The following is an 11,586-nucleotide window of genomic DNA, read 5'->3' on the forward strand; positions in this document are numbered from 1 at the left end:
TACGTAAGATATCTTGTCACCTGGCTAGACCGAAGCCAGTCAGTGCTCTTCGTCTTCCGTGCGAGAGAACGAGCAGAGTGGCAGCTGCCGCATCATCGTGCTGCATGCATTATCAACCAGTCTCAAGTGACTCCTTCCGTGCGCCTCGCTATCTTATCGCTGCCCTCCACGGAGTATCAAAGGCTGTCTTGCGCCTGGCCTGCCACCTCTTCAAGCCAGCCTGTCGTGTAATGCGAAGTGCGGGTACGTGCCATGTCGCGAGGCGGGATGAGACAAGAACAAGCCAAGTAGCTGTACCTGATCTGCAGCTTCACATCCAAGGCTTGCGGCTTGCCAGCTCTCGGACTCTTTCCCTGAGCTAGGCTGGCACGGCTGGGCGCTGTCGTTAGCCTCGTGTGGCGCGCGTTCAATGTCTCGACTTCCATCTTCTCGCCGTCTTTCTGCCCGACTTCCAATTCCACGCCGCGCTCGCAGCGCTTTCCCGAACTGCTGGAATGTTGGATTCGGACTAGTGGCCGCCGTACCTGCCCCTCGAGTCCTCGATTTTACTTAGCGTGTGCAGCAAACGTTTAGCCCCTCGCGAGGCTCTGTGTGTCTACTACGTACGGTCTAAGTCTGAGATCTCCCAAGCTTCACCTCACTTTTGACCTTGAGATGTACCCGTTCCGAAGACCCGTAACTCTGATTGTATCTCTATCAGCTCATCCTTATCGCCGCGTTCCTGTTGGTCATAGCCTCTTGCGACCTTCAACGACTGTCCACACACTTTTCCTTTGGAGGGGGGGAGAGCTGGAGCTTGTTGGAGCTTGTTGGAGCTTGGATGCTTGGCGGGATGCTGATACTGATACCGATAAGAGATACGGATAGAGCTACGGCTCTTCCCAGCGACAGCTCTGATGTGAAAAGTGTCATCAACGGGATGGTTGTAGCATACGTGTACGAACACTATACGAGTGCAGCAAGCTGTGGGACAGTGGTGCCATGATAAGATATCTTCTCCTCTGTCAACCAACGGGAATCCGGGAAGCAACAGCCGCAACTCCTCAGCAACAAGCCAAAAAAAAGAAGGCCTCCATGTTGCAAGCAGAAGGCCATAGAAGAGTGGAAGGGGGAAATGGGAAATGGAGGGCAAGGAGGGGCAAAAGTGGTCGCTGCTCCAGGAACCCGCCAAAGGTCGATGGGGGTGCAATGTAGCGATACTTTACGACTGGAGTTGTCGACAACGAATGGACCCAAGCTTTTCTGTCGAGGCTCAAATGTGCTGTTTGAAGGGCTTGGTTTGCTTCAGCTCAAGCCCCGGCCAGGCCCAGGAACTACTCAGTTCAAAATTGACTAGGTAGTCTCTTGCTGACCTTTCGGTTGCGTGCGACGGGTCGCTCCAGTTCTTCGGTAGATGAGCCACGACAGGTGGGCGGATATGCCCAGTTGATGGAAGACACAGCCAACAAACCATTGTGATGCGCAACAAACCACTTAACTGCGACTTGCCTCTGACCGCCCATCACCAACAGCATTCTTCAAACCCTCAACTCAGCTCGTCCGAGCCAACCGAGAGACATCGATGAGCAATCGGAGACCGAGTGTATGAGCTCGGTGCAACAACTGTCGATATTCGAGAATTCCAGCCCTGTTCCTCATCAGTTCATGCTTAAAAGCGCTGGGCAGGGCTGGGCTGGGCAGCGGGCAGGCGGTATGTCTTACTGAATTAGTGCCCAGTGATCCGTACGATTCTCATCGCTATCAGGTAGTTACCCCTCCACGCCTCTCAAGGGGAGAAACAGGGCACTTGGGTACGCAGAGGCTAGAGCTTGCATTCCTCGACAACCGTCCGCGTGGGCGGCGTGGCATGGCAGAGAGATAGCTCCCGCCCCAGCAAGCCAGGCGTGCCAGGCCAGAGTTGCGAGTGCGGTATGGCGGCTGGTTTCGGTACATCAAAAATATACATGCCGTTCTCCCTGCCGGATCCTCTTCCTCAGGGTCCCGCGCATTTCCCATCCTCCCCAGCATCCCGCCCCAGGCGTGGGGTGAAAGCGGTGGGGAGAAGGAGGCGGCAGAATCCTGGGTACGACGCTAAGGATGTTGACCGCCTTTCAACCGGCCAGGGAGTTGCGGGAACGCAACGGGGGGGCCGCGAGTACATTGTACTTGGTGGGATCCCGCATATCTGGATCTTTTAGGGTCCAATTCGAAGTGGGCGATACCTTTTCGCAACTCCCGGTCAGCGAGGCGAGTCGATACAAGGAAGAGGCGAGGATTGAAAACTTCATTTCCTTGAGCTGCTCTGGGAGGCAACTCGGCATCGAGCGATGTCGCGCAGCAGAACCCGAGATGGCCCGCGACGGCGCGATAGTTTCGAGCTCGTTATCGTCCGTTTGTTGCATCCGGGGTAGCAACTCGGCATCTTATCGGCGTGCGCGACAAGTGCGATTTGCTTAACATCAGCACTGATGCTGAAAAGTGTGGTGCAAGTCCAGGCCCAAGAGCCGAAATGATGCCATTTGGCCGAGGATTCGTGCGTCCATTGATCCAGCACCTCGAAGGAGGCTGTCCCGGTTCGATGAGCTAAGAGTTGGCGGCAAAGATCCGGAGGCAAGATACACACAATCCGTCGTGGTTGCGTGCCGCCATCATCCAAGTGTGGCTTGGGAGGGAAACTTGGGAAGAGTGTTGGATGCGTGGATGCGTGGAAGAGAAGGTGAGCAGGAAGTGAGGTTAAAGGAGGTTGCGAGAGTATGTACCGGTACATCGACGCCCGTTCTCCAACAGCGGCACCCTTGCGGATCACTCGGGCTGCATGAAGTCAAGGGTGGAGCTGGAGGGGTGGATTGGGGTGTACGACCATCCCCAACAGAACTAAAAAAAATTTGGCGAGACATTGAGATTTGAGACTTTTGGAGAGATGCAAAGGCAGAAAAAGAGAGAGATGATACAGCACTGTGAACACACACAGACAATTGGATTGATTGGCATTGACACACGCTCCCGCAGCAATTGGTCACTTGGCCATGGGACCAGGTACTGCAGGCAGACACCGCTTGACGCCAGCAAACGGCCAACTGCCACCTTCCCTGCTCTTTCCGCTCTTGAATCTCGAGTCTTGAGTCTTGAGGTGCTCTTGCCTCGAGCCGGCAAAAGGCAGAGGTACTCAGGTAGGTACTTTCCACCCGTCGACCCGTACCTGCCTTGCAAGCGCAAAGTGAAGCTAGACGGGGGCAAGCGTGGCAGGTACGGAGTACGTACTTCAAACATCGGTCCAACGTGCCTTTCCTCCGTCAGCCCGAACCAACTGGATTCATTCCAATGTCCCAAAATGACCCCGGCCTAATTTTTTCTAATCGTTGAGTTCCATCTCGTCTTCTCTGCGTATCGGTGCCATGTACCTGTCCCTGTCCTGGGTACCTCCCCTTTCTACCCCTCGTAGACACACCAAAAGTGACCCAAACTGGACCAGACACCTCCAATTACGTTGGCGGGATTGACCTCACTCTCACGAAAAGAAAAAACAAAAAAAGGTCGAGAAGCAGGAGGTACTTCGTACGGATACTTGCCCAAAGGTTGGATCCATCCATTCATCCACTTGAGCATCCACACACCGCACACCACAATCAATGTACACACTACACACGCCGTGCCTCTCTCTCCCTCCTCAATGATGGCGTGAAAGTACCAAGTTCCCAGTCCTCAATCCCACAATCCCAATCAATCCATGCCCACTTATTGAGACAGACCCGGGAAGACACACACACACACACACACACACATGCACACGCTCTTCTCACTCACTCACTCAACTCCCACTCCCCCAAGAAATTCAGCAGGGACCCAGACCCGGGCCGCAGCAGAAAAAAAGTCCAAAGGGATACACTTCAATTGCCTCGACTTCCCATCATAACCTCCTCCAAGAACCCTCCCAACCTTCCCTTGCTCACCATCCCACTCTTCTTTAAGCTGCCATCTGCCACTCTCTTGCTCTTCCCTCCCACAACTCCACGTCAAGGACAGAACTTGCAGGCAGTCTTCTCGTTTCCTTTTCTTGTCCTTCATAGACCACCAATTGCTCTCGGATAATAGGAGAGAAAGCTCTAGACGACCACCCACGCTCAATACCTAAAAGACACGATAGTACTGCCACCCACTTCCTCGCCCTTCCCTCGCCATACCGGAGCATCTTGAACTAGCTGCCTCCTGCTCTTCGCTGAGTTTACGGAGTCACACACAGGTAAGCCATCTTGCTGTTTTTCGCTCCCCCGCTGGAGGCAGACCTCTGGATCTGCAGGGGAGAGAGGTGGGAAAAAGCATATCGGCTAACAAACGTGGCGAGCAAAGCTCCATTCGTAGCACGAAAAAACTTCACACGTCTTCTTGATACCCCCCAAAACCGTCATCATGTACGGCACCGGAACAGGCCCTCAAACGGGCGTTTCTACCCCTCGATCCAACGCTTCTCTGCGACCTCTCACTCTCCGCCACGGTTCTCTCGAGACCTCTCTCCTCGTACCGACCGCCCTGCACTTCCATGCCTCCCAATTGAAGGACCGCTTCAATGCCACTCTCCCCACCGCCACAGATGAGCTTGCTCAAGACGACGAGCCTTCGTCCGTTGCAGAGCTGGTCGCAAGATACATGGGCTTCGTCGCCGACGAGGTCGAAAAGGGCGAGGACGACGAGTCAGGCTCTTACGAAGAGGTCCTGAAGCTCGTCCTTAACGAGTTCGAGCGCGGCTACCTTCAGGGCAACGAGGTCCACGCTCTCGCTGCCACGCTGCCCGGCATTGACGCCAAGAAGTTGGTTGTCATCCGCAGCTACTACAAAGCCAGACAAACCACTGGTCGCTCTATCAAGGCCTACGGTTCAGCGCTCTTCCGCGCATCCGACGATGGCTCTGCCGACATCTACACCATTTTCGGCGGTCAGGGCAACATCGAGGAGTACTTCGAGGAGTTGCGCGAGATCTACAAGACGTACAACCCCTTTGTCGGCGAGCTTATTTTGAACGCTGCCGAGCTCCTTCAGAACCTTTCCAAACACCCCGAGGCTGAGAAGCTTTACCCCAAGGGCTTGGATATCATGAGATGGCTCGAGAGCGAGGATGCGACCCCCGATGTCGACTACCTCATCTCAGCCCCTGTCAGCTTCCCCTTGATTGGTCTCGTGCAGCTTGCGCACTACGAGGTCACTTGCAAGGTTTTGGGCGTTCACCCTGGTCTGCTCCGCGACCAGATCAGTGGTACGACTGGTCACTCCCAGGGCATTGTGCTCGCTGCTATCACTGCCGCCGCCGAGTCCTGGGAGTCATGGAAGGAGCTTGCCCCTTCTGCGCTCACCATTCTCTTCTGGATCGGTGCTCGCAGCCAGCAGGTGTTCCCCCGCACCTCGTTGACGCCCACCATGCTGAGAGAGTCGGCCGACAACGGCGAGGGCACCCCCACGCCCATGCTTAGCATTAGAGACCTCTCCCAGGCTGAGGTCCAGAAGCACATTGATGCGACCAACAAGTACCTGCCCGCTGATCGTCACATCTCCATCTCTCTGATCAACAGCCCGCGCAACCTGGTTGTCACGGGTCCTCCCATCTCCCTGTACGGTCTCAACGCGCAGCTCCGCAAGGTCAAGGCGCCTACCGGTTTGGACCAGAACCGTATCCCTCACACCCAGCGCAAGCTCCGCTTCGTCCACCGCTTCCTGCCCATCACTGCACCCTTCCACAGCAAGTACCTTGCTGAGGCGACGGAGCTCATTGATGAGGACTTGAAGAACATCAAGATCCCCTCCAAGTCTCTGGGCACTGCGGTCTTCGACACCAACACTGGCAAAGATCTCCGTGAGGCTGGCGACAGCAACATCGTGCCTACTCTCATTCGTCTCATTACCAGAGACCCCGTCAACTGGGAGAAGGCCACCGTCTTCCCCCAGGCTACTCACGTCCTTGACTTCGGCCCTGGTGGTATTTCTGGTCTTGGTGTTCTTACCAGCAGAAACAAGGAGGGTACTGGTGTCCGCGTTATTCTCGCTGGTTCCGTTGACGGCTCCATCACCGAAGTTGGCTACAAGCCTGAGCTTTTTGACCGTGATGAGGAGCACGCGGTCAGATATGCCGTGGACTGGGTTAAGGAGTTCGGTCCTCGCCTGGTCAGCACATCCAACGGCGATACCTACGTCGATACCAAGATGAGCAGACTGTTGGGCCTTCCTCCTATGGTCGTCGCTGGTATGACTCCTTGCACGGTCCCCTGGGATTTCGTCGCTGCCACCATGAACGCTGGCTACCACATTGAGTTGGCCGGTGGTGGTTACTTCGACCCCACCATGATGACCGCCGCCCTGAGAAAGATCGAGGGTGCCATCCCGGCTGGACGTGGTATCGGCGTCAACTTGATCTACGTCAACCCTCGTGCCATGCAGTGGCAGATCCCCATGCTTGGAAGACTTAGAGCCGAGGGTGTCCCCATCGAGGGCCTGACCATCGGTGCTGGTGTTCCTTCCGTTGAGGTCGCTCAGGAATACATTGACACCCTGGGTCTCAAGCACATCAGCTTCAAGCCCGGCTCCGTCGATGCTATTCAGGCCGTTGTCAACATCGCCAAGGCGAACCCGACCTTCCCCGTTCTCTTGCAGTGGACCGGTGGTCGTGGAGGTGGTCACCACTCTTACGAGGATTTCCACCAGCCTATCCTTACCATGTACCCTCGCATCCGTCGTCAGGAGAACATCATCCTGGTTGCCGGCAGTGGCTTCGGCGGTGCTGAGGATACCTACCCGTACCTCACCGGTGAATGGTCCAAGAGCTACGGCTACCCTCCCATGCCTTTCGACGGTACTCTGTTCGGTAGTCGCATGATGGTCGCCAAGGAGGCCAAGACCAGCCCTGCTGCCAAGCAGGCCATCATCGACGCCCCTGGTGTTGAGGACAGCGAGTGGGAGAAGTCCTACACTGGACCTACCGGCGGTGTCGTCACCGTTCTGTCTGAGATGGGCGAGCCTATCCACAAGCTTGCTACTCGTGGTGTCCTTTTCTGGGCTGAGATGGACAAGAAGATCTTCTCCCTCCCCAAGGAGAAGCGCGTCGCTGAGCTGAAGAAGAACCGCGACTACATTGTCAAGAAGCTCAACGACGACTTCCAGAAGGTTTGGTTCGGTCGCAACCGCGCTGGCCAGGCCGTCGATCTGGAGGACATGACCTACGGTGAGGTTGTCCGCCGCATGGTCGACTTGCTTTACATCCGCCACGAGCAGCGCTGGATCGACCCCACTTTCATCAGACTCACTGGTGACTTCATCCGCCGTGTTGAGGAGCGCTTCACCTCCAAGGCAGGCCAGGTCGCTCAACTCCAGGACTTCAAGGATCTCCAGACTCCTTACGAGACTGTTGAGAAGATTCTCTCGCACTACCCCGATGCTGAGACTCAACTCATCAACGCCCAGGATGTCCAGCATTTCCTGATGCTCTGCCTCCGTCCCATCCAGAAGCCCGTCACTTTCATTCCTACCCTGGATGAGAACTTTGACTTCTATTTCAAGAAGGACTCCCTGTGGCAGTCTGAGGACCTCGGCGCCGTCATTGGCCAGGATGTCGGCCGTACCTGCATTCTTCAGGGACCTACTGCCGTCAGGTTCTCCACGGTCATTGATGAGCCCATTAAGGATATCCTTGACGGCATTCACAAGACCCACGTTGAGTACTTGACCAGAGACCTCTACAAGGGCGACAAGAAGGCCATCCCTACCATTGAGTACTTCGGTGGCAAGCTCATTGAGACTGAGATCCCTGTTGAGGATGTCGATGGCCTCACCGTTTCCTACGATGATGCCCACAAGAACACCTACCGCCTCTCCACCTCGCCTTCCGCGACCCTTCCCAGCCTTGATGCTTGGTTGGCCCTGCTTGCCGGCCCCGATCGCAGCTGGCGCCACGCTCTTCTGACCTCTGAGGTTGTTGTTCAGGGCCAAAAGTTCCAGACAAACCCTCTCAAGCGTATCTTCGCGCCGACCCGCGGCCTCTTCGTCGAGATCCACAACCCCAAGGATGCGAAGAACACCAAGATCATTGTCAAGGAGCAGCCTCGCCACAACCAGTACGTTGACGTCATTGAGGTCAAGCTGGAGGGCAAGAACGAGATTGTTGTCAACATGATCAAGGATACCACCGCTCTTGGCAAGCCCGTGGCCCTGCCTCTCAAGTTCACCTACCACCCTGAGGCCGGCTACGCCCCGATCCACGAAGTCATGGAGGGTCGTAACGACCGCATCAAGGAGTTCTACTGGCGTGCGTGGTTCGGTGACGAGACCTTCAACCTCGACGCCGATGTCAGCAGCAAGTTCGATGGTGGCAAGGCTACGATTACTGGCGAGAGCATCAACGACTTCATCCATGCCGTTGGCAACACTGGTGAGGCCTTCGTCGAGCGTCCCGGCAAGACTGTCTACGCGCCCATGGATTTTGCCATCGTCGTCGGCTGGAAGGCTATCACCAAGCCTATCTTCCCTCGCACCATTGACGGTGACCTGCTTAAGCTTGTCCACCTGTCAAACGAGTTCCGCATGAAGCCTGGTGCCGAGCCTCTTAAGAAGGGCGACGAGGTCTCCACCACCGCTCAGATCAACGCCGTCATCAACCAGGAGTCTGGTAAGATGGTCGAGGTCTGCGGTACCATCTACCGCGATGGCGAGGCTGTCATGGACGTCACCTCTCAGTTCTTGTACCGCGGTGCTTACACCGACTACGAGAACACCTTCCAGCGCAAGATGGAGACGCCCATCCAGCTGCACTTGGCCACCAGCAAGGACGTCGCTGTTCTTAAGTCGAAGCAGTGGTTCAACACTGATGACTTGCCCCGCGACCTCGACCTCCTCGGACAGACTCTTACTTTCCGTCTTCAGAGCTTCTACCGCTACAAGACCAAGACGATGTACAGCAGCGTTTCCACCCAGGGCCAGGTCCTTCTTGAGCTTCCCACCAAGGAGATCATCCAGGTTGCCAGCGTTGACTACGAGGCTGGCCAGTCCAACGGCAATCCCGTTGTCGACTACCTCGAGCGCACTGGTGCCCCTCTTGACCAGCCCCTCAACTTTGAGAACCCCATCCCTCTCAGCGGTCGTACCCCTCTCCAGCTCCGCGCCCCTGCCACCAACGAGAACTACGCCCGTGTCTCTGGTGACTACAACCCCATTCACGTTTCCCGCGTGTTTGCCAACTACGCTGCCCTCCCTGGTACCATCACTCACGGCATGTACTCTAGTGCTGCCGTTCGTAGCTTGGTTGAGACCTGGGCTGCTGAGAACAATATTGGTCGTGTTCGCAGCTTCCATGCTTCTCTGGTTGGCATGGTCCTCCCCAACGACGACCTTCAGGTCAAGCTTCAGCACGTTGGTATGGTTTCTGGCCGCAAGATCATCAAGGTCGAGGCCAGCAACAAGGAGACTGAGGAGAAGGTCCTTCTCGGTGAGGCCGAGGTTGAGCAGCCCGTCACCGCCTACGTCTTCACTGGCCAAGGTTCTCAGGAGCAGGGCATGGGTATGGAGCTGTACGCCAGCAGTGACGTTGCCAAGGACGTCTGGGACCGTGCCGACAAGTACCTCCTTGACAACTACGGCTTCTCCATCACCAACATCGTCAAGAACAACCCGAAGGAGCTCACCGTTTACTTCGGTGGCCCTCGCGGCAAGGCCATCCGTCAGAACTACATGGCCATGACCTTCGAGACCGTTGCCGCCGATGGAAGCATCAAGTCCGAGCGCATCTTCAAGGAGATTGACGAGAAGACCACTTCTTACACCTACCGCTCGCCCACCGGCCTGCTGTCCGCCACTCAGTTCACTCAGCCCGCCCTTACCCTCATGGAGAAGGCCAGCTTTGAGGACATGAAGTCCAAGGGTCTCGTTCCCCGGGACTGCACCTTCGCCGGCCACTCCCTGGGTGAATACTCTGCCCTTGCCGCCTTGGCTGAGGTCATGCCCATTGAGAGTTTGGTGTCGGTTGTCTTCTACCGTGGCTTGACCATGCAAGTCGCTGTCGAGCGTGACGCCGCTGGCCGTTCCAACTACTCCATGTGCGCCATCAACCCCAGCAGAATCTCCAAGACTTTCAATGAGGAGGCTCTGCAGTTTGTTGTTGACTGCATCTCCGAGGAGACTGGCTGGCTCCTTGAGATTGTCAACTACAACATCGCCAACATGCAGTACGTCGCTGCTGGTGACTTGCGCGCGCTCGACACTCTCACCGGTGTCACCAACTTCCTCAAGCAACAGAAGATTGACATTGAGGAGATGCGTGGCAACATTGACGAGGCCAAGGGTGCTCTCAAGGAGATCATCAAGGGCAGCGCCGAGGCTACCCTCAAGAAGCCCACGCCTCTGGAGCTCCAGCGTGGCTTCGCAACGATTCCTCTCCGCGGTATCGACGTGCCTTTCCACTCGACATTCCTGCGGTCTGGCGTCAAGCCTTTCCGATCGTTCCTTCTCAAGAAGATCAACAAGACGACGATCGACCCTGCCAAGCTTGTTGGCAAATACATCCCCAACGTGACGGCGAAGCCTTTCGCCATCACCAAGGAGTACTTTGAGGATGTTTACAAGCTGACCAACTCGCCCAAGATTGCTCAAATCTTGGCGAACTGGGATCAGTTCACCCAGGACGGCCCTGGCCCCAACGGAGTCAACGGCCTTGCTGGTGAGCACGAGGGCCCCGGCGCCGCGGCATAAGCTGTGTGTGCAACTGCAAGGAGGAAGAGAAATCGGGTTACGGTATAACGAATGACAAAAAGGCAGAGGAATGAAGATGATTCCTGGTGGGGGCATTGAATGACTCTAGACGGCGTAAGCGTTGTACACATTAGGGATGTTGTTTATTGATGACTGTTTTATCATGCTGCGTTTAGAGAGCTTTTTGTTTGGTCAATATTTGCTTGGGGCGTTTATTATTCTAGAGTTATTAAATTGTGGCACAAGAAGAGAATAGAGCAACTAAAGTTCAACAAGCTGTGTACCCGGTAAAGTTTCCGAGAGGCGTGTGATAAAATGCCCGATGGCACTGCTTTGTCTGACGGGCAAACAAGGCAGAGGGTGATACAACGACTGATGACTGGAGAACTAGTGGCAGTAGGCAAGCACAGCAGCTATTTTGACAGCGGGGGATCTACGAAGAATGACTGCAAGGACCCGGAACACAGATGCTTCTCCCGAATGGCGCAGCATGCGGGCGGATGGACGGGACGGGTTTGACTACCCGCGTCGAGGTAATTTTGGATAGAAGACGGGATGGCGGTGGAGGACCATGTGGTCCTGGGATACCTACCGTATCCGAGAGTGTCCCAAGAGTGCCGCCCTGACGAACAAAGGATGCTTATCGAACTTGTCTGGCGGTGGCTTGAATGGAACGAGGGGAAAAAGTTGACGGACGGGGGAATGTGGCTTTGGGGATGAGCTATGGGAACATTGGGATGTCTGGGAAGCTATCCGGATGGAGTCAAGCCGAGGCGCGCGTGGGGAGAATGGGATTTTGGGAGTGAGACTGGAGCTGCGGTCGGCCAGCGGCGAGCGCCGTGCGACGTGCGGCCGGTGCGTTGCGAAGTGGGGGGCGGGGCGCGCATT

At 55.9% G+C, this 11,586-nt stretch overlaps 1 protein-coding gene across 1 annotated transcript; it reads left to right on the forward strand.

Annotated features, from left to right (window-relative positions):
* The first annotated feature begins 4,174 nt into the window (after positions 1-4,174).
* BDP81DRAFT_44236 (acyl transferase) lies at positions 4,175-10,997 on the forward strand. The gene is made up of 2 exons (XM_060591666.1): positions 4,175-4,219; positions 4,327-10,997. The coding sequence occupies exon 2, from the start codon at positions 4,387-4,389 to the stop codon at positions 10,696-10,698; it is 6,312 nt and encodes a 2,103-aa protein (XP_060443635.1). The 5' UTR covers positions 4,175-4,219; positions 4,327-4,386; the 3' UTR covers positions 10,699-10,997.
* The last annotated feature ends 589 nt before the right edge of the window (positions 10,998-11,586 follow it).

The sequence above is a fragment of the Colletotrichum phormii genome (genome assembly GCF_030913505.1).
Source record: "Colletotrichum phormii strain CBS 102054 chromosome Unknown BDP81scaffold_13, whole genome shotgun sequence".
Classification (NCBI taxonomy): Eukaryota; Fungi; Ascomycota; class Sordariomycetes; order Glomerellales; family Glomerellaceae; genus Colletotrichum; species Colletotrichum phormii.